Below are 23,910 nucleotides of genomic sequence, written 5' to 3'. Positions count from 1 at the left end.
AACTGTGGTATATACACATGACGGAATATTATACAGCTGTAAGACAGAATAAAGACATAGAACACGTAGTAATGTGCATGAACCTTGAGGACATTATGTTGAGAAAAGTTAGCCAGAAACAAAAGGACAAATACTGTATGGTCTCACTAATATGAACTAACATTAAGGAGCAAACTTTGAGTTTTAAAAGCTGATAACACAGGCTACAAGGAGATAGGGAGAGGGTAGAGATTGGGCATTTGATGCTGAAGGACTACAGAATGTTCAGCAGGATCGATTGTACAGATTCAGAAGCAGATAGCGTAATGTGATGGTAGCACAATACTGTAACTATACTGAACAAAGATGTCTGTGAGCAAAGCTGAAAAAGGTGGGATAGGGGAATGTATGACACCAGAGGTAAAGACAGATGATAAAAGACTGGGACTGTATAACTTGGCAAAAATTGGAGTGGTCAATGACTGTTACTAAATGTACAAATATTAAAATGTTTTTACATGTGGGAGAACAAATGAATGTCAACCATGCAGAGTGTTGAAAAAGGGATGGTATTTGGGAAAAAAAACATAATCAAAGCAAACTGGAGTCTATGATCAACAGTAACATTGTAATACACTTCCATTAAATGTAACAAAGGCAATATACCAAAGCTAATTATGTATGAGAGGGGATATAAGGGAGGCATATGGGATTCTTGGAAGTGTTGTTGTTTTTCTGTCTATTCATGACATTTTATTTTTATTTCTATTATCCTTTTTATTATTCACTTTAAAAAAAACTTTTTTTTGTAGCAATCAATATGTTCAAGTGCTGATTGTGGTGATAAATGTACAACTTTATGATGATAGGTGAACAACTGTACACTGTAGATAAATGTATGGTATATGAATATATCTCTATAGAATTGTAGGAAAATATAAATAGGGTAAAAGTGCTAGAGAAAACATGGAGAGAGGGCTGTATCTATCTACTGTTGGTGAGGAGGCAGGATGGAATAGCCTTTATGGAGGTCAGTGTGATAGTTCCACAAGAAGCTAAGTATGGACTCAGAGGAGCTAAGATGGCAGTATAGAGAGGAGTGGAAGCCAGCTAGTGCCCATGGAACAATTCATAAACTACCAAAAAACTAGTAAACAACCTGGAATAACTGTGGGGAGACAAACGTGACTGTCCATTCATCATACACCAACCTGAATTGGAAGGAATGCCCGAGATCACAGCATAAAATCTGTAAGTAAAAACTGCAGACCCAAGCCGAGAGCCGAGAGCCCCTCCTTCACAGAAGTGGTGCTAGAGAGCAGCACTCTCCAAATAAGTTAGTGTACCTCAGCCAAGCTCCAACTGGGGTTTTAATGTTAACTGCTCAATACAGACTGAGAATCCCCAACAAGCAGACAGAAGCTTTTAGAGACAACTGACTTGGGAGAATCAGGGGACATATCTGTCTCAGGGTAGGGAGCCCAGAGGATCGGGTGCTATCTCTGGCTGATAGGTGAATCTGGGAGCTTTCTGTCCCTTTCTCTCTCTCTCAACCTGGGCAGCTCAGAGGAGAAAGCCTCAGCCATTTTCAGCTCACAGCTCTTCCCAGTAGACAAAGCCTCAGCATTTTAAAATCTCAGCACTCTGAGTCAGAGAAACAAAGAATGTATTTATATGCAAATGACCTCCCTGGAGGGGGCATAGCTTCCCAAGAGGAAAGGGAGGGGCCCAGCTCTACTACCTGCCTTATCAGAACCAGACCCCAAAGCCTGGGGGAGGAGAGCTGTGGCCCACACCCCCTTGCACCAGCCCATGACAGGCTGACAGGTGCAACTGCTGGGCAGAAAAACACGGGGTGTGTCAATCCTCTAAGAAAAACCATCAAGGAAACCGGACACTGAATATCTCCTCCTTCTGTGACCTGAGCCTGTTCTCTGGGAAAACCTGATTGGGGTGCCCTAAGAGATCATATGCCTAGACAACAAAAAACTGCAACCTACACTAGGAAAAACGAAGTTATGGCCCAGTCAAAGGAACAAAACTTACACTTCAACTGAGATACAGGGAATTGAAACAACTAATGCTAAACCTATTCAAAAAGTTTAGAGAAGATATGGCAAAAGAGATAGAGGCCGTAAAGAAAACACTGGGCATACATAAGGTAGAAATTGAAAGCTTAGAAAAACAACCAGCAGAATCTATGGAAATGAAAGGCACAACACAAGAGACAAAAGACACAGTGGAAACATACAACAGCAGATCTCAAGAGGCAGAAGAAAAAAACAATGAAAAAATATGAGCAACATCTCTGGGAACTTAAGGATGAAATGAAATACAAGAATGTATGTATCACTGGTGTCCCAGAAGGAGAAGAGAAAGGAAAAGGGGCAGAAGCAATAATAGAGGAAATAATCAATGAAAATTTCCCTTCTTTTATGAAAGAAATAAAATTACAGATCGAAGAAGCACAGTGTACTCCAAACAGAATAGATCTGAATAGGCCTGCACCAAGACACTTAATAATCAGATTATCAAACGTCAAAGACAAAGAGAGAATCCTGAAAGCAGCAAGAGAAAAGCGATCCATTACATACAAAGGAAGCTTCATAAGACTATGTGCGGATCTCTCAGCAGAAACCATGGAGGCAAGAAGGAAGTGGTGTGATATATTTAAGATACTGAAAGAGAAAAACCGCCAACCAAGAAACCTGTATCCAGCAAAGCTGTCCTTCAAATATGAGGGAGATCTCAAAATATTTTCTGACAAACAGACAATGAGAGACTTTGTGAACAAGACACCTGCCCTACAGAAAATACTAAAGGGAGCACTACAGAGTGATAGGAGAAGACAGGAGTGAGAGGTTTGGAACACAATTTTTTTTGGGAGATGGCAGCATAGCAAGGTATGTACATTGAACAAAGATAACTATGAATATGGTTGAGAGAGGAGGGTTGGAAGCATGTGGGACACCAGAAGAAAGAAGGAAAGATAAAGACTGGGACTGTGTAACTCGGTGAAATCTAGAGTGTTCAACAATTTTGATAAAATGTATAAATATGTTCTTTCACAATGGAGAACAAGCGAATGTCAACCTTGCAAGGTGTTAAAAATGAGGAGGCATTAGGGGAGAGATGCAATCAACATAAACTAGAGACTGTAAGTAACAGAATCATTGTATTATGCTTCCTTTAATGTAACAAAGGCGATATATCAAGGTAAATGCAGATAAGAGGCGGGGATAGGGGAGGGGTGTGAAATACTTGACATTGGTGGTGTTTTCTGACTCCTTATTCTACTTTGATTTAAGGTTATCTTTCCTTTTGTTGCTTCCTAGCTGTCATTTTTTTTCTTCTTCTTTCTTTTTTCTTATTTTCTTTTTTGCCTCCCTACCTTCTTTGACTCTCCCTCCTGCCTTGTGGAAGAAATGTAGATGCCCTTATACAGATAGTGGTGAGGGTTGTGAACACATAAATATGTGACTATACAGGGAACCACCAATTGTTTACTTAGGTTGGAATGTGTGGCATGTGAACAAAACCATCTTAAAAAAAAAAAAAATGGGTTGATGATGAAACCTTGAGGGCAATACACTGAGTGAAATAAGCCAGACACATAAGGACAAATATTGCAGGGTCTCACTGATAGGAACTAATTATAATATGTAAACTCATAGACATGAAATGTAAGGTACCAAGATATAGAACAAGGCTAAAGAATGGGGAGCGGCTGCTTAGTATCAACAGAATGTTCACCTAGGATGAACTTAAATGTTTGGAAATGAACAGAGGTATCGGGAGCAAGATGTGAGAATAACTAACAGTGCTGAAAGGTGTATGAAGGTGGTGTAAAGGGTAAGCTCAGAGTCACATATGTCACCAGAAGGAAAGTTGGAGGTCAAAAGATGGGAATGTATAAAACTGAATCCTGTGGTGGGCAATGTCCGTGATTAACTGTACAAATATTAGAAATCTCTTTCATGAACCAGAACAAATGTATGACACTATAATTAGAAGTTAATAATACAGAGGCATATAGGGAAAAAATATATACCTATTGCAAACTATATACTACAGTTAGTCATATTTGAAAATTCATTCATAAACAGTAACAAGTGTACTATACCAATACTATGAGTCAACAATGGAGGGGGGTTGGTTAGGGATATGGGAGGTGTTCTAGTTTGCTATTGCTGCCGGAATGCAAAACACCAGAAATGGATTGCCTTTTATAAAGGGGGTTTATTTGGTTACACAGTTACAGTCTTAAGGCCATAAAGTGTCCACGGTAACACATCAACAATCGGGTACCTTCACTGGAGGACGGCCAATGGCGTCCGGAAAACCTCTGTTAGTTGGGAAGGCATGTGGCTGGCGTCTGCTCCAAAGTTCTGGTTTCAAAATGGCTTTCTCCCAGGACATTCCTCTCTAGGCTGCAGTTCCTCAAAAGTTGCTCTTGGGGTGTGTGTACTCTCTTAGCTTCTCCAGAACAAGAGTCTGCTTTCAACAGCCGTCTTCAAACTGTCTCTCATCTGCAGCTACTCTCTCAGCTTCTGCGCATTTTTCAAAGTGTCCCTCTTGGCTGTAGCAGCTTGTTCCTTCTGTCTGATCTTACATAGTGCTCCAGTAATTTAATTCAGACCCACCATGAATGGGCGGGCCAACACCTCCATGGAAATTATCCAATCAGAGTCATCACCCACAGTTGGGTGAGGCGCATCTCCATGGAAACACTCAAAGAATTACCATCTAATTAACACTGATAGGTCTGCCCACAAAAGATTACATCAAAGATAATGGCATTTGGGGGACATAATATATTCAAACTGGCACAGGAGGATTTGAGTTTCCTTTTCTCTCTTTTTTTTTTTTTTCTTCTTTTGCTTTTTTTCTTGTCTGGAGTAATGAAAAGGTTCTAAAAATTGAACAAAAATTAAGTGTGGTGACAGATGCAGAGCTATATGAGGGTACTGGGGGCAACTGATTTGTCCACTTTTAATCTTTGGATAATTGTATGGTATGTGAATAATCTCAATAAAAATTAAAAGCTAAAAAAAAAAAAAAAGAAGCTAAGTATCTGGGGGCCATAAGGTCCTGCAACCTCATTACGGGGTACATACTTGGAAGATCTGAGTGCAGAGATATGTATAGACATTTACACATTGGTGTTCATGGGGGTAATATTCATCATTTGCAATGGGTGGAGGTGGCTTACGGGTTCATTGATTGATGAACAGAATGGTAAACTGTGGTGTATGCATACAAAGGAATATTGAGCAACTACAAGAAGGAGTGAAGCTGTGAGACATGCAACGAGGTGAATGGATCCTGTAGACAGCATTTTGAGTGAAGTACTCCAGAAACCAAGGCAAACACTATAATGCCTCACCAATATGGACTAACTACAATGTGTAAACTGAAAATTGAATCTTAGAGCACAGCCTAACAGACTGTAATGGTCTCTATACTGTGAGCTCTTACAGCAGTCAAATCTATTCCTGAATTGTAATGGCTATCTCCAAATTCTGAGATGCTGATCCCTTTGTGTATAGCCTAATTGGTCTCTGGAACACTGGGTATCTGTGTGACACCTGAAACTCAGAGCTAGAGCTCAGCAGTTATGAACGTCAGTGCATACAGCCACTGTTCAAAAAAAAAAAAAAGAAAAAAAGCTGAAAAAGAGCCCAGACTTCAATTAGAGATATGAATGAAGCAGATATGGTTAATACTAGGGCAAATCGGGCCAAGGCGTAAAGACTGAAACCGACTGTGTGTTAAAACTTCAACTTCCATGTGAGACCAAAGGAAGACATGTCCATTTGGTGCAGGATCTATATTTTCTAACCAGTGTAACTTCTACAGTTTGTTCAAACACCACAATTACATGGGTCTTTGAATAGGAAGTGAGATATGGTAGGTTTGTATAGGTTAGAATGAAATAGGTACACACACCAAAGTAATTTGGACAGAGAATAAAAATATATATGCAGGGCCCCCCTGAGGAGCCGGGGGAAAATGCAGAAGTGTTGGACTTCCTCACCAGGATTGTTGCTGATGTTCTCACAAACACTGAGGACTGGCGGTTTGATGTGCCGAGCCCTGTATCACGGGACTCGCCCTTATAAAGCTCGTTACTGCAAAGGAGAGGCTAAACCTGCATATAATTATGCCTAAGAGACCCCTCCTGAGTGCCTCTCTTGTTGCTCAGATGTGGCCCTCTCTCTCTAGCTAAGCCATCTTGGCAGGTGAACTCACTGCCCTCCTCTCGACGTAGGACCTGACTCCCACGGGTGTAAATCTCTCTGGCAACGCAGGATATGACTCCCAGGGATGAATCTGGACCCGGCATCATGGGATTGAGAACATCTTCTTGACCAAAAGGGGGATGCAAAATGAAACAAAATAAAGTTTCAGTGGCTGAGAGATTTCAAATGGAGTCAAGAGGTCACTGTGGTGGACATTCTTACACACTACATAGATAACACTTTTTACATTTTAATGTAGTGGAATAGCTAGAAGTAAATACCTGAAACTATCAAACTCCAACCCAGTAGCCTGGACTATTGAAGACAACTGTAAAACAATGTAGCTTACCAGGGGTGACAGTGTGATTGTGAAAACATCGTGGATCGCACTGCCTTTATCCAGTGTATGGATGGATGAGTAGAAGAATGGGGACAAAAAAACTAAATGAAAAATAGGGTGGGGGGGTGATTTTGGTGTTCTTTTTTCTTTCATTTTTTATTCTGATTCTGATTCTTTCCCGTATAAGGAAAATGTTCAAAAAATAGGTTGGGGTAATGAATGCATAACTATATGATGGTACCGTGAACAGCTGATTGTACACCATGGATGATTCTATGGTATGTGAATATATTTCAATAAAACTGAATTTAATTTAAAAAAAAACAATAACAAACAAGGAATAGAAGGAAACTTCCTCAATCTGATAAAGAGCATCCATGAAAAACTTAAAACTAACATCATACTTGATGAAGAAATGAATGCATTTCCCCTAATATCAGGAACAAGACAAGGATGTACATACTTGCCATTTCTATTCAACACTGTATTTCAGGTCCCAGCCAGTTCAAGAAAAAGAAAAGGAAGAAGCAAAATTATCTGGATTCACAAGAATGATCTTGTATATAAAAAAATCCCAAGGAATCCACTAAAAACCTATTAGAACCAATAAATGTGTTCACAATGTTTTTAAGAAATAAGATCAATATAAAAACATCAGTTTTGTTTCTGAACACTACCAATGAACAATCAAAATATGAAATTAAGAAAATTCCATTAACAATAACATCAAAAAGAATTTAACTCAGGAATAAACTTGATAAAAAAGACTTCTACACTGAAAATTACAAAACATTGTTAAAAAACTAAAGAAGATCTAAATAAATGGAAAGACATTCTATGTCCATGGATAATAAAATTTAATACCATTAAGATATAATAATCCACAAATTGACCTACAGATTCAAACAATTCCTATCAAAAGCACAACTGGCCATTTTGAAGAAATTGAAAAAGATATCCAGAAAAGCATATAGAAATGCAAAGGATCCAGAAAAGCTAAAAAAAATCTTGGAAATGAAGAAAAAAGTTGGAGGTCTTTCACCTTGCAATTTCAAAGCTTACTACAAAGCTGTTACCGGACAAAGGCGGTGGATTTTTTGCCCAATGCACTCACATGACCAATTCCTCAGACACTGGCGTTTCAAAAAAACGAAGAGTTTTACTGCTAGGCACAAAGCAGGACAGCAGATAGTCTATTGGCCTAAAAACTGTCTCCCAAACTGCAGTAATTCAAGTAGTTTTATAGTATCAAAAGATGAGCAGGACTTGGGGTAATGAGTGTAATAGCTGTAAATGAGCTTTAAATGAGCAAAGGAAAGCACACATTAGCAATAGAGGTTGCATTTTCTCCCCCAAATGAAGCAGCTTCCTGGCACATGGGGGAAGAAAAACATAAAAACCAGAAAGCAAATTTGAGATTGCAAAGCTCCTGGACCAGAATTCCTTGTTCCAGAATGGTCACTGTCATTCTGCAACCTTCCCCTCTCGGTCAGGAGACTTCTGCAGCCTCCTTGGTACCACTGGTGAGGCTGGTTCTGCACTGAGTAGATTCTTACCTGGGAAACTTCCTGTGCTGTTGACCTGGGGGGCTTCTCCAGCAGCTTGGTCATCCCGAAAGGCTTGGCCAGGCCTCCCAGATTCAACCTGAGCCTCAGTAATGCAGAGGATAGAGGCAGCTGGTCCAACAGGTCAGAATTTGGAGAGAAGATGTGGCCATCTAGAGAGAGGGCGAAGTCTCCAGCTATCTTCTGTGACCAGGAGCGTCTCCATCTTAGCTCTGGAGGTCAGAAGTCTCCCTGGGCTAAAATCGAGGTGCTGGCAAGCCTGCATTACCCCCTGAGGCTCTAGAGGTGGCTCCCTTTCTTGTCTCCTCCAACTTCCAGTAGTTGCCTGCATTCCTTGGCTTGTGGCCCCCTCTTCCATCTTCAAAGCCAGCAGTCACGTCATTCCATCATCACGTCTCCTCTGAACCTCCTGCCTTGCTCTTTACCTCACAAGGCCCCTCACGATGCCACCAAACCCACCAGGGTAATCCAGGATAATCCCCGATAATTCAGGATACTCTTTCCATTTCTAGGTCCTTAACATAACCACACCTGCAAGCAAGCACCTTTTCCATGTCAAGTAAGATGTTCACAGGTCATGGGGATTACGGAAAGGAGGACTTTGGAAGCCATTGTTCTGCTGCCCACACATGGTTAGTAAGTTTTGAATTCAGATTGGAACTTGGCTGGAGGTTAGGAAGAGAGAAGAGAAAGTTCCTTGTCCTGCTTAGCCAATTCCAGGAACACATGCTTTCTCTGCTCTACCACTGGTGTGAGTACTTGTCTCTTTACCTGGATCATAAGTTTCATGTGTCTTGGACCATATCTCCATGGTGGGTCTTAGAGGGAGGGCCCTGAAGCCAGATCACCCGGGTTCAAATCCCAGCTCCATTTCCCACTGGCAGAGTCACCCTGGGCAAGTTCCTGACTCTTTCTCAACCTCCATTTCCCCTTCTGTAAAGTGGGAATGAAAAAAGAACCACATTGAGGCTTTGATGTAATTCCTGAGCGTAACCAGCAAGCGCTTGATGGAGGTGAGACTGTGATATTGTTTTGCCAGCCTCCTGATTGGTGTGGATGTGTAGAGGAGAAGGGCGACCAGATGGCCCTGTCATGTACTGAATGTGGCTGTTTCTGTCTGTGGGGGGGTAAGGTAGGTGGCCCCTGGCCAAAACAGCTCCTTATTCTCCTGTTCCACACTCAGTCTTCAAAAGCCACCTTCCCCATGGGACAGTGGTAAGGTATGGCACCTACACCAGCAGCAAACATCCCCTGGGAACTAATTAGAAATGCAGATTCTTAGGTGGCACCCCAACTTATCAAATCAAAAAACTCTGGCAGACCCAGCAACCTGTCTGCACACCCTCTAAGGGATTCTGGTGCATGCTGAAAGTTTGATGATTGACCCTTTTGTCATTTTGAAATGTCCTTCCTTGTCTCTAGTAACAATTTTTATCTTAAAGTCTGTTTTGTCCAATATCAGTATAACCACTCTAGGTCTCCTTTGGTTGCTCTTTGCCTGGTGTGTTTTTTCCATCCTTTCATTTTGGCTTTGTTGAATCTTTGAATCTAGGGCAAACCTTGTGGAGAGTATATAGTTGGATCATGTTTTTGTTTTTATTTTTAATCCATTCTGCCAATCTCTGCCACTTGATATATGTGTTTAATTTATTTACATTTAATGTAGTTACTGATAAGGTGTGATTTATGTCTGCCATTTTGCTATTTGTTTTCTATGTGTCTGGTGTCTGTCTTTGTCTCTCTATTTCTCCATTACCGTCTTCTTTGGTATTAAATAGATATTTTTCTAGTAAAAAAAAAAAAAAACAAAAACAGATAAGCAGGATTTAGAATAATGAGCATAATGGCCCCAGATGATGTAATTAGAGGTGATTTAATTATTAGGCATGAGCAGATTGATTACATGCTTAGTCACAGAATATATGTAAGAAAATAGCAGCCTTAATATGATGATGGGAATGATTTTTAGTATTATTATAATGAGGTATAGGTGACTTGTAGATTAAAGTTTAAGCTACTGTGCATGTCAGGTGGGCCCATTTTGTTTAGATCCAGCTTTGGTTATCAAGATAACTTTGGACTTGGGGTGGGTTAGTTCTGGGCTGACCCAAAACCCTTCAACAATAAACATTAGGGGCTGTCTTTAGTGATCATTGAAAAACTGGTTAAATGGGTACAAGTCGAGGTTAGTCACAAGGTTTTTACAATCATAAGGGCACAAGATAAACACACAATCATTACCAGAGATCAAGGCAGCGGGATTACAGTTCAGAGATTTCAGGTATTTCCTTCTGTCTACTCTAATATACCAGAAAGTAAAGAGGAATATCTGTATAATGATTCAGTAATCATAATCAACCCTTAAATCCTAAGTTCTCGGTTACAAAGCTTCAGTAATAATGACAGTGTGGTACTGGTATAAGCATAGACATATATAGATGAATGCAGTAAAATAACGAGTCTAAAAATAAAACCTTATATTTTTGGTCAATTGATTTTTGCCATTAGTAACAATATATTTCATAAGTTTATTTTTAATATAGTCAAAAATTCTCTTTGCACTGTACCATGTTAACTGAAATTCATGCATATCGGAACCAGGCAATGTTAGGACATAGTTCCAATATACAGGGTTTCTGTTAACAGGGTACTGTGTAAATCAGGGCTGCCTATCTATAGTTATTACAAACTTAATTAATAAGAACAGTGAGACTATCTTGATAACCATACAAATTTAAAATTGGAGCATTAGATAACAGCAGCATTTTCATATAAACCTAACACTCAATATAGTTCTTGACGTTATTGGTCTATAATATTGAGAAAATGCTGATGCGCACAAGTATTTTTAAACAATAAGAGTTTGTTTTTGCTTTTTTCTTAAGGCTGACTCTCCAATCTTATCACACTGTTCAATTAAACTAATTGAGAATACGAAAAGGAGAAAAGTAGTCTTTCAAAATTAAATCACTTGAGACTGATTGACTCTTTGGTGTCCTCCACTGGTTACTGGATGTTTTAAATGGTCCACTGATGGCGAGACTGAGTGTTCTGGGCTGGTGAAACCATGGACTTCCTCCACCTTTAAAACTGACTCATGGGCCATTGGATTCTGGAACAGAACTGAGCAGATTGTTGTATCACAAATTAATTTGTACTGAAGTGCTCTTGCGTACTTTTTGTTTTATAATTTACCAAAGTGGTACTTGGTGTATGAGCGCTTTCTGTAATGAACTGATGTAATTGCTGCTTTGACCATATGTATTAGAGTAACTGTGAGCAGACTAAAATCACATATCTCAGTGTTCAAGATACCATTTTAATAAAAGAATGTACTAAAAATAAATTGAATCACTACTGACAACTGTTCCCATTTCATGTGATAGATTATAAAAGTCTATAAAATCTAACTATGTTATCATATTCACTTAGAACTTTTCAGCTGACTATCATGCCATAATAAGTATATTCACCAAATGGATTTATTTTTCAATAGCAAGGAAGAAAAAAGAGAAAACAACATTATAGATTAACATACATAAACAAATACAATTGTGACTCTCTTAAGAGGGAGTCAGACATTGTTTAGATACTGATTTGAACAAACTAATGATGAAAATATGTTTGGGAAAATAGGAAAAATTTGAACAGTAACAGGATAGTACATGATATTAAATAATTATTGAAAAATCTTAGCTGTAATGATGTTCTGATGATGTGAAAGAGAGCAAGAACGCATGAGAAAAGGCATCTCATCTCCTAGAGATTCATACTGAAATATTTACAGATGAAATATTATGATGTCTGGAATTTGCTTTTAAATGATCCCATAGGATGGGGAGAGGGGAGGACTAGAAATGTAAAGTATATATGAAATAAGATTGTCCTATGTAGATAATTGTTAAAACTCAAGAGGTGAATATGTGGGGGTTCTTTTCATTATTGTCTATAGTTTTGTGAATGTTTATTTTTACCATAAAAGATTTAAAAAAAAAAAAAAAAAGACCAGAAAGAAGAATCACCTTCCTAATTACTGATATATTTATAAGAAGTTGAAATTAATACATGACAAAGACTGGACTGCAAGAAAAAATTAGTTAACCTAACAATACAATTAGAAGCTCTAGTTGATTTTCAATGTATAAAATAAGTTAGAGTATGTTCTAGTTTGCTAATGCTGGCAGAATGCAAAACACCAGAAATGGATTGGCTTTTATAAAAGGGGGTTTATTTGGTTACACAGTTATAGTCTTAAGTCCATAAAGTGTCCAAGGTAACGCATCAACAATCAGGTACCTTCACGGGAGGATGGCCAATGGTGTCCGGAAAACCTCTGTTAGCTGAGAAGCACGTGGCTGGCATCTGCTTGCTCCCAGGTTGCGTTTCAAAATGGCATTCTCCAAGATGTCTACATCAGCTCCAGCTCACTATGAGCTCCTCCTGTCTGAGCTTATATAGTGCTCCAGCAAACCAAACAAAGCCCAAGCTGAACAGGCGGGGCCACGCCTCCAAGGAAACCATCCAATCAGAGTCATCTCCCACAGCTGAGTGGGTCACATCTCCATGGACACTGAACCAACAGGTTTCAACCCAAACCACACCAATATGTCTACCCCCATAAGAATGCACCAAAGAATATGGCTTTTTCTGGGGGACATAATGTATACAAACCAGCATAGATTATTTTTTAAATTATGTTTTTAAGATAAAGTTTGATTTAAAAGAAATATTTAAATCGAACATGAGAAATCCATGAATTATCCCTCAATTTGTAAAATCTCTAAACTAAATGGCAGGAAAGCTTCAGTTTGTAAGTCCCTTCTGTATTTACTTAGAAACATGAAAATTAGTAGAATTCTATCACAGTTTCAAAATAAAAAGATCAAAAGTCTGATTTAATAAAAAAAAAACAGATAATCTCATAAGAATTAGATGAAAAAAAAATTTTAAGGCAGTAGTTCTCAAATATTTTGGTTGCAGGACCCTTTACACTCTTAAAAAGTCAATTGAGGACTCCAAAGAACTTTTGTTTATGTGAGTTATAGTTATCACCATTCACCATACCAGATATTAAATAGTTTTAAATAGTTATTTGTCATTTCACTTAAAATAATAAAGCCATTATATTATAACAAATATTTTTATTAAAAACTGTATTTTCATTACAAGCTTTGATACGGCCAGAATGAAATGTTATTAGAAAATCATTCTCTTGAATTTTCTATAAGTCCCTGATCCAATAAATTTTCTGATTTAAATTGAGTTTCCAGAAGAGAATATGCTAACTTATAAACCCAAAAGTCAAACAAAAAGGCAATTTATTTCTAATCTTTGGATATTAGGGTTACCCTAACATCATTTGATTCTATAATTCTCCCTTCCCTAATACATTACATAACACATATTTAGTCTTTAAATTCAAATGAGTTGATTTTTGGTGAAATTGACAGAGTGAAGAATATTGTCCTAACACATTTGAATAGGATTAGCAACCTTTAGGCCTCCTCTAAATACAAGAGGAACCAACACATATGGAAAGTACAAAGACGTATTTTATATCAGTTCTTGATTTCATATATAAAAACAAGAAAGGAATAGCCTCAAAATAAATTCACACTTTACCCATAAATAACTTCAACTTCTATTATGACTTATATGATCATTGAATCCATTATTTCCTCTAACTCCCAACATCTTTCTCACAGGAATACACTAAACTGATAATGTGATCAACTGTTTTCTTTTTGTTTGTTATACTTTATAATCTCATACATACATGAACACATTCTCATTGTAACAAGTTCTAACAATAGATAAAATGAAAGCCTAAAGTCACCTTCATCACCAAATATACTCCTACTCCTATCCCCAGACATAACCAGTATTATCAGTTTGGTTTATATCCTTCTAGAATGCTTTTAAAATCTGATTTTACATATTTAAACATGTAATAACATGTAGTTTTTTTCTATCTTTTAAAAAAATTGTTTAAGTATTATTACATAATTTGCTTTTTTGATATATTATATAGATATGACATAAACTTTATTCTTTTCAATCATTGCAGGGTATTCCATAATATTTCACAATTCTGTAGTTTATTTACCCTGTAGTTTATTTACACACTTGGTGAAAAAAGAATCTTAAAGATAAGAACAAGGATAATAATCAGTTCACAACAGAGGAAAATGAAATTTCAACATTTTGAAGGAGAGGATACAAATACAAGAAGAAGAAGAATCAACATAGAAGGATGGCAAGTTAATAAAACTTATTTAGTCAACTGGATTTCTAATTTTTACTGTAAGTATAATGTTGAAATAAACACATACATGCCCCTCCCTATATATGTGCATATTTTGGGTACTTCTGGGAACTATAATGACTGGGTTGAAAGGAATGTGCATTATAATTTTTAATAGATATTTCCAAAACGCCCTCCAAAAAGACTACCAATTATTAGTTATACTCCATCAACAGGGTATGAAATCATCCATTTGGGCACTTTTGATATTATTAATTTTTAAATTCTAATTTAATGGGAAAAATCTGTTATCTTGTTATTTTAAATCATATTTCCCTGATGACTAGCAGGGATAAACATATTAAGTTTATTGGCAAATTTTATGTGTTTTTCCAAAAATTCCCTATTCATATTATTTGATTTTTTTCTGTTGGTTATGTGCCTTTTCTTATTGATTTGTAAGAGTTCTTTAAATAGTCAGCATATTAATCTGGAATTATATGTTGTAAATATTTCCTCCTAGTCTGTTATTTGTCTCATATCTTAGTTTTGAGAGAGATTTTAATTTTGATGTAAGCAAATGTATCATCATTTGTTATGGATTTACTTTCTCTTCACCGTATAAGATGGATGCACCTACTATGAAGTTGTGAACATAATTTTCTTATACTTTTTACTTGTACAAAAACACTAAGAAAATCAACACTGTGAAAACCACACAAGGCTTTGTGGACCAGAATCCGCCTTCTGGCTGCCTGAGAACTCTGCTGCCAAGTTTTATTAACTTGTCATCCTTCTATGTTGATTCTTCTTCTTCTTGTATTTGTATCCTCTCCTTCAAAATGTTGAAATTTCATTCTCCTCTGTTGTGAACTGATTATTATCCTTGTTCTTATCTTTAAGATTCTTTTTTCACCAAGTGTGTAAGCTCCACATTTGTTTCTGCAAACTACCTTCTTTAGTGACTATGAGGGAAAGTTAACACACCCCAGTCTTTTGGAAAATGGGGGCTTCTGGGCCAACATTCAAAACTTCTTGGTTTCTTGCAACCGCAGGACATAACTCATGGTGGGAAGAGCCAATGCATTCCCATGGCCCCTGTGAAGCTTACATCCACTGTCTCCAAGGTTGGATACCCCGAGTCCCCTCCCATCTTTTACAACAGTCTTCTATTTGGCTTTTAAGCTATGGACTCCTCTTTCAATACAATTCTAATCACCTCAGATCTTTTAGAAATGCTTGCTAACTTTTGATTCCCTAAGCACATTCTTTTTTGTTTCTCAGCACTGTTGTGAATTCTTCCAAATTTTTCTGTCACTTTGAGTAATTTTTGAGTGAACTGAATAAGATGAAACTCTTAATCCAATCTCAAAATATTTCATAATTAGAAATTAAGCAAGAGATTCCACAAATGGCTAGAATTACAAGATACTAATTTTGTTACAAGACTATAAGATTCCACTTAGTGGGAAAAGTTTTTTTTTTAATTATTGTCTGTTTTATAAAATGTACAGAAAAGAGTGTGGTCTGGTAGGAAAAACACTGCTTTAGAACCATGAAACCTAGGTTCTAGCAACTAATTACTTATATTAACTTTATATAAGTCATATTTTGCCCAAATAAAACTGTACCCAACCATTTTTAAAGCCGGGAAAATCTAAATAAATTCTACAGTCCCTTTTCTGGAAAATTTGCATACTCTATGGCCTACAAATATGGAAAACAGCATTCTTCATGAGACAGAAATTCAACTTTTGTTAACTGATGTCCCACTAAAATTATCTTACCCTTATTAACTAATCTAAAAAAGGGGAGTTACAGTAAAAAGAGAAAGGAAGACAAGTTCATTCTTTCAATTATTCATATGCTCTTTTCATTCATTCAATAGCATTTTAATAGTTTTTCAATAAAATACAAACATCTCATATGTCAAAAAATTTATATTATTCACCTTTAAATAACATAAGTTAATAACACTATGGAAGAATATTATCTATAAATGTAAGTTTTTAATAATCTTAGAGCAATAGTGACTATTTAATGTTTACTTCTTATCTCAACATTCATCTGAAAAATGAACAAACTAAGGCCTTTTATTGATGTAGAAAGAAAGCTAAAGGTGGGAAGAAATTTTCCCACAGCACAAAAACAAAACTGTATTTGAGTTTCAAATCTTTCTTCCATTTATAATGTTCCTAAGTCAAAGAAAAAGAGGTTTTAAAGCCAACAATAGCAATGACAATAATAAGTGTTCCTATTTTAAATGAAAGGCAGTGGCTATTTGGACTAGACAAAAAAAAGTAATTTTTCTATTTCTATTACTTTAATTATCTACAGCTTTTATGACATCAGTTAATTTTATAATTAGCCTTAAAACAAACGTGGCTTATTAGTTCAGTTTTCCACAAATGCTCCGTTATTTGGAGAAAATAACCAAAGTTTAAAAACTTACTGTTTTAGTGCCATGCTTCAGTGTTATCTCATGAGAGTCAGGAATCTTGTGGACAGGATTCTGGAGTAAGAAAATTCAGTAACATCAGTAAATAAAATAGTTTATTTGAGAAGTAACTACATACCACATTGACAAGTAATACAATTTTAAAAAAATTGTATCACTGGCTTTTTCACATAAACCTTAAAAAAAAATAGTATAAACGTATTTTGTTATTTCTGCACTTCTAGACAGACTACAATTGGTCGCTTTGAAAATCTGATTAATTTATTTCACATCTCCTAAAATATAAACTTAATAAATGCTCCTCATTACATGAAATTTCCAATTCTTAACCTAAATTAAAATTTTAATCTAATCCAAAGATTAAAAAATCAATAGTTAATAATAATATAATTCATAATGAAAAATTAGGAATTTGTTGTTCCTCCGAATCACATAAAATTGAGAGGGAGTATCAAAAACCTGTATAAAAAAGGAATAAAGTTAAAAGATTCTCCATATTTTTTAAAATGACTAATTGTGCTTTGATGTTTAAGGTGAACAAGCCACAGAACTTATTCTCGGTAATTTTAAAAATTCTATATTATAAATAATCAAAGAGAATATAACAAACACAGGAAAAAAAAAGACTAAATCATTATTATTACTTGAAACTGGCATTTAAAAACACCCTAACAATTAAGACTGCTGATAAACTTTAAACAAATAATGTTTTTAAAACACTGTTCTGCTAATACACAGGAAAAGAGAACCATAATTTACATCAAAATTTGGTTACATATTACTAAAATACAATCCTTTATTTTTCTTTCCTACTGAGCCTCAGAGAAGAATCTCTCAAATTTCAGTTAATCATTAAATGAAGGAAACGGATAAATTGGAATACTGTTTATCACACTTTAATATCAAAAATTATATTTTGTAAAGTATTGTAAGCTCTGTGTAAAATAGTCATTATAGATTTCCTTAAAAATAACTAAAAAGGTCCTTGCAGGATCTAAAATATTAGGAGGCCTTTTTTTGTTTAAATTGGGGTACACCTAAAAGTGTTATGTACTTAATTTACAACAGAGACCAAAATCTACATATTTTAACACTTTTTTAACCCTTAAAAGGTTAAAAAAAAATCTGTTGTTCATAAGTAACTCAGAGTCATTCCCTGATTCATTGATTCAATAAGCATTTATTCAAGTGAGATTGTACCAAATGCTAGGTAGCATCAGACATAGTCTCTGCTCATCCTCCTTCCAAGGGGCATGTGGTCTAACTCAATACAATATATGCTATGACAGACAGGGTTATGGATATAATAATGGAGGGATAGAGAAAAGGAATGCAAAAAGCAGACAAAAGGGTTCACAGTGATCATTTGAATAAGAGGTTCCATTATGTAGTCAAGTCTCCATTATCCAAGAGCAGGGTAATCATATTAAAAATCTCCACCCATTACAATTTCATGTTGGATCATCTTACAATCTGCTTAATTAAATATATGTATTCCAAGAGACATTGGTCCCCATTTCCCCTTAGTCTTCAGGATACTTAACGAATCAATAGTCACCAGTTCTTCCTACAGTATCTTCAATCTCTCCCCTGCTATGAACTTATCACCACAGAATTTATCACACTGCACTGTAATTTTGACCTGTTACCCTCCCTATCACCCCTTAACCAAACAGCAAAATGTATACTTCTCAAGGACTGGGTATATGTCTATCATCTCTGATTCCACAGTCCAAATAATGGTGAGTGGCAGGCACACAAAACAAGTTTGGGAATGAATAAATGGCCCAATGTCTATCTTGTTGATCATATTAAATTGCAATTTTTAATTTATCCTCAAACTTTAGATTGAGAGCTAGATCCATCAATAAGAGCAGGTGCTATCCATCAGGTCAGTCTGGTGAATGAGGACTGCCTTGGGCAAGGGATAATTGATGACTTCCAAAAAACTGAAAACCTTTTAAGACCAAGTGATTATCTCCCAGACTAAAAGCAGATATAAAGTTGCAAGGATAGAGAAAAAAGGGCAGTTTTGTTTTAGACTGTTTGCATCTGAGAGATTACTGCAGTCCATTACTATCACAGATAAGTGGAAAAAGTAGATTAGGAGAAAAGAAGGCTTGAACAGGAATAAAGAAAAAACTAGTGAGTTTTCAGTTTATTTCAAGTACAAGATACTTCTGTAAGGTATACTATGTTGTGGAAAATGCTGCACATACATATTTAAAGATATCAATATTCTAACACACATCAAAAATAACTTTAAAAGTTAAAAAATGAATTCTGGACTACCTTTATGTGAAATTATGTAAGCCACTGCTCTCTTTGCAGTTGAAAATATTTGTAAGGAATAAAAACTCACACATAGTTCAAGCTTTGATCAAGATAGCAGAGTGACATGTTTCTGAACTCTGTCCCCCACAGAAGCTTTGAACAACCACAAGAACTGGCAGACACATCTTTCTCAAAGCTCCAGAAAATAAATAAAGCTTCAGACTGCATTAACAGAGCAAAGGTCTAATCAAGAATAAGTCTACTTAAAAGCAGTAGTGTCTCCTAGTGCCCTAGCTGGACCCACCCCCAACCCTCACCAGCTAAGCATGGGGCCAACCTGCACTCCGACTGCAATCCCTGGTCCCAGTCCCAAGGGAGCAGAGTAACCCTTGGGCATGTATTGGGCGCATGTCTGTCTGGCCCAATTTGTCTAATGGTGGCCTGAGGGACTCATCATTCCAGAACCTGCCCTGCATGGAAAAGGCGGTTCATGGACTCTCCTACAGAATGCTGTTGGAAAGTAGTCCAGTCATTCTGCCTTGGGCAAGGACTGCTAGCAACAGGCCATATACTGCAATGTGAGGATATGGTGTGAGGAACTGTTTTCTACAGAATAGAAGATATCTGTATCTATATAAAAGAGGAATTCCTAGGGCCTCACCTGCATGTCTAAGACAAAAACATGATGCACAGAAAGGATCAGGAAGATCCCTAATGCTATAGCCTGGAGCTATTCTCTAAAATCAATGTATGGATAAGACCTGAAGGAAAGCACATGCACAAGTCAATCTGCAAAGACTGGGAAAAGTGTTTTCTTTTTTTTCTTCTTCTCATTCTGTCTTTGTTAGCTCCTGGCATTCAAGGAAAGTTCTGTCATAATACTAGTTGGACACAAGCTTAAGGAACAGATGCCTCAGAGTCTAAATTCCCAGGATGGATAACACATTAAAATATCAAAAAATCCAGGTTTCAACAAAACAATAGAAAACATACAAAGAAATAAGAAGTGATTGCCAGGCAAAACAGGAAATTGAAACATTAGAAACAACCACTGAGGAGGACCAGAGATGGTACATTCTAGACAAGGACTTTCAAAACAAATCCTAGAGTGCAGCTGAGAGTGACATTCTGAAGGGGAGCTACAGCTAAGATGAACACTTTGAAGAATGCACAGAAGCTAAGAGAGTAGCTGCAGATGAGAGAAAGTTTGAAGATGGCCGTTGAAAACAGACTTTTGCTCTGGAGAAGCTAAGAAAGGACAAATGCCTTAAGAGCAACTGAGAGTGGCATTTTTGAGGAACTGCAGCCTAGAGAGGAACATCCTGGGAAAAAGCCATTTCAAACCCAGAACCTTGGAGCAGACGCCAGCCACATGCCTTCCCAGCTAACAGAGATTTTCTGGACACCATTGGCCATCCTCCAGTGAAGGTACCTGATTACTGATGTGTTACCTGGACACTTTGTGGCCTTAAGACTATAACTGTGTAACCAAATAAACCCCCTTTATAAAAGCCAAAAAAAAAAAAAAAAATCCTAAATATGTTCAAAGAATTAAAGGAAAACCTGGACAAAGAACTAAAGAAAATAAGGAAAACAAGAGTTATATACAAAGAGAACATCAATAGAGAGATGGAAATTATGAAAAGAAACCAAACAGAAAGGAAGAACACAGTAACACGAAAGAAAAAAGAATGAAGAAAAGTGAACAGAGACAGAGGATCCTGTGGGTCACCATCAAACATACCAATATATGCCCTGGGAAATCTTAGAAGGAGAAGAAAGAAAGAAAGGGGCAGAAAGGCATGAATATACACATCCAAGTTGCTCAATGATAAACCAAACAGGATAAACCCAAATAAACCCAAAAAACAGCATATTCTAATCAAACTATCCAATGCCAAAGACAAAGAGAGAATTCCAAAAGCCATAAGAAAGAAGCAACATATCACAAACAAAGGCACCTCAATAAAATTCAGTGCCAATTTCTCATTGAAAACCATGGAAGAAAGCAAGCAATGGGATGACACATTTAAACTGCTGAAAGAAAAAAAAATTGCCAAACAAGAACTCTATATCCAGCAAAAGTGTCTTTCAAAAATGGGGGGGAAGAGGAACCTAAGATGGAAACTAGGTGAGACAGAGGAAAAAACACCTCCGTGGAAAACACTAGATAAAAAACCAGAAAGGACCCAGAACACCACTTCCAAAGTAGCATCAGCTGGACAAGTTCTGCTAAAGCCACAGGGAACGTGCGTTTGGTGAAACCAGGAGTCTGCATTCTGAAACAAGTGAGTGAGTAGGCTGAATCCCTCGGCCACGCTGTGTTGGGGGGAAACGGTGGATTGGACTTTTTAAAAAAATAAAAGCAGCCCGAGAACAGCTGCAGATAAGACGGGAGCAGTCTGGACTAGTGTCTCGGTGTCTGAGGTGGAGGATACCCCTTCCCACACCCACTGCTGATTGTCTCAGGTCCAGGAAAACAAAGGGGAGACACACAACTTGCAACAGTCTCCCCAGTGGGCGGGGCTATTCCTGCCCAGGCCGAACACACAGCGCAGAGCTGAGCCGAGAGGCCCAGCCTCACAGCCGTCGCTCCAGTGGGCGGGGCTGCTCCTGCCCGGGGCCAAGCACACGGCACAGAGCCGAGCCAGGAGGCCCAGCCTCCCAGCTGTCTCCCCAGCGGGCGGGGCTACTCCTGCCCAGCTGAACACACAGCACAGACCTGAGACAAGAAACCCAGCCTGACAGGGAGTCTTTCCCGCAGCATTGCTCGCACGACACAATATCGGCCGTGGACAGTGGCCTTGAATACACCCACAGCTGATTGTCCCGGAGCTGGGAGAGCGGAGCTGTGCAGAAAGGGGGAAGGTAACGCGTCCCATTCAACCATCTTTGAAGCGGGCTGGGAATGTCCCTACACAGCCCGGTGGCCCAGGGCTTCCCTGGAGGCCAGCGCTCACTTGTGACATGGCACAGCCCGCCACTCCTCAACACAGGTCCTGGAAAAGCACAGCAGGGAGGGGCGATCTGCTTGGAAATCCCAGGGAACCTACACCAATACCAAGGACTTTTGTGTCAGCGTCAGAGAACAGCCTCAAATCTCAGGGAACACCTGGGAGATCTGATTGTTAGACCTGACCTTCCTCCCTAACCACTCAGGCACACACCCCTCATTGAGGGCAGACAGCACCGACAACACACCCAAATTAAGTGCACCAATTGGACCCCAAAAGAATCAGATCCCCACATACCACAAAGTTGGGGAGAACTGACCTGAGGGGAATAAGTAACTCACGGACACCATCTGCTGGTTAGTTATAGAAAGCGTATGTCACCAAGCTGCAATTCTAACAAATTAAAGACTCACAGAGGCCATCTGCTGGTTAGTAAGAGAAAGTGTACGTCACCAAACTGTGTCTCTGAAAAATTAGATCGATATCCTTTTTTTTGATACAACTTGAAAGAACACTATCAAACAAAACAAATGCCAAGAGCCCAAAAACAACAGAAAATCTTAATGCTTAAGATAAAACCAGACAATATGGAGAATCCAGCTCCAAACACACAAATCAAGATTTCGGAAGAAACCTGTACCTCGCAAAATTAATTAAAGAACTACAATCAAAGAACGAAAACATGGCAAAGGATTTAAAGGACATCAAGAGGACCATGGCCCAGGATATAAGTGCCATAAAGAAGACCCTAGAAGAGCATAAAGAAGACATTGCAAGAGTAAATAAAAAAATAGAAGATCTTATGGAAATAAAAGAAACTGTTGGCCAAATTAAAAAGACTCTGGATATTCACAATACAAGACTAGAGGAAGCTGAACAATATCTCAATGTCCTAGAAATCCACAGAATAGAAAATGAAAGAACAAAAGAAAGAATGGAGAAAAAAATTGAAAAAATCACAGTGGATCTCAGGGATACAATAGATAAAATAAAACGTCCAAACTTAAGACTCATTGGTGTCCCAGAAGGGGAAGAGAAGGGTAAAGGTCTAGAAAGAGTATTCAAAGAAATTGTTGGGGAAAACTTCCCAAACCTTCTACACAATATAAATACACAAAGCATAAATGCCCAGCGAACTCCAAATAGAATAAATCCAAATAAACCCACCCCAAGACATATTCTGATCAGACTCTCAAATACTGAAGAGAAGGAGCAAGTTCTGAAAGCAGCAAGAGAAAAGCAATTCACCACATACAAAGGAAACAATATAAGACTAAGCAGTGACTACTCAGCGTCCACCATGCAGGTGAGAAGGCAGTGGCATGATATATTTAAAATTCTGAGAGAAAAAAATTTCCAGCCAAGAATACTTTATCCAGCAAAACTCTCCTTCAAATTTGAGGGAAAGCTTAAATTTTTCACAGACAAACAAATGCTGAGAGACTTTGCCAATAAAAGACCTGCCCTACTTCAGATTCTAAAGGAAGCCCTACCAACAGAGAGACAAATAAAGGAGAAAGAGATATAGAGAATTTTAACAGGCATATATAGTACCTTACATCCCAAATCACCAGGACACTCATTTTTCTCTAGTGATCACAGATCTTTCTCCAGAAGGGACCATAAGCTGGGACATAAAACAAACCTCAAGAAATTAAAAAAAAAAAAAAAAAAAAAAAATTGAATATACTCAAAAGAACATTCTCCAAACACAATGGAATACAAATAGAAGTCAATAATTTTTGAACTATAACTCCACTATTTACTTCCTACATGATAAAAAATACACAAACTCTAAGGACAAATCAGTGGTTTTGAACTCAATGTAAAATATGTAATTTTAGACAACTATAT

General features: G+C 37.6%; 1 protein-coding gene across 2 annotated transcripts in view; it reads right to left on the bottom strand.

Moving 5' to 3' along the window:
* WDR70 (WD repeat domain 70) overlaps window positions 1-23,910 on the bottom strand; it is a 558,042-nt gene that overhangs the window by 434,113 nt on the left and 100,019 nt on the right. For both annotated transcript variants that reach the window (XM_037799489.1, XM_037799490.1), the window contains exon 6: window positions 16,823-16,882. In XM_037799489.1, the coding sequence (XP_037655417.1) occupies window positions 16,823-16,882 (60 nt within the window). The remainder of the gene's footprint in view (window positions 1-16,822; window positions 16,883-23,910) is intronic.

This window comes from Choloepus didactylus, chromosome 11 (assembly GCF_015220235.1).
Source record: "Choloepus didactylus isolate mChoDid1 chromosome 11, mChoDid1.pri, whole genome shotgun sequence".
Classification (NCBI taxonomy): domain Eukaryota; kingdom Metazoa; phylum Chordata; class Mammalia; order Pilosa; family Megalonychidae; genus Choloepus; species Choloepus didactylus.
This window is presented reverse-complemented; position numbering and strand designations above follow the sequence as displayed.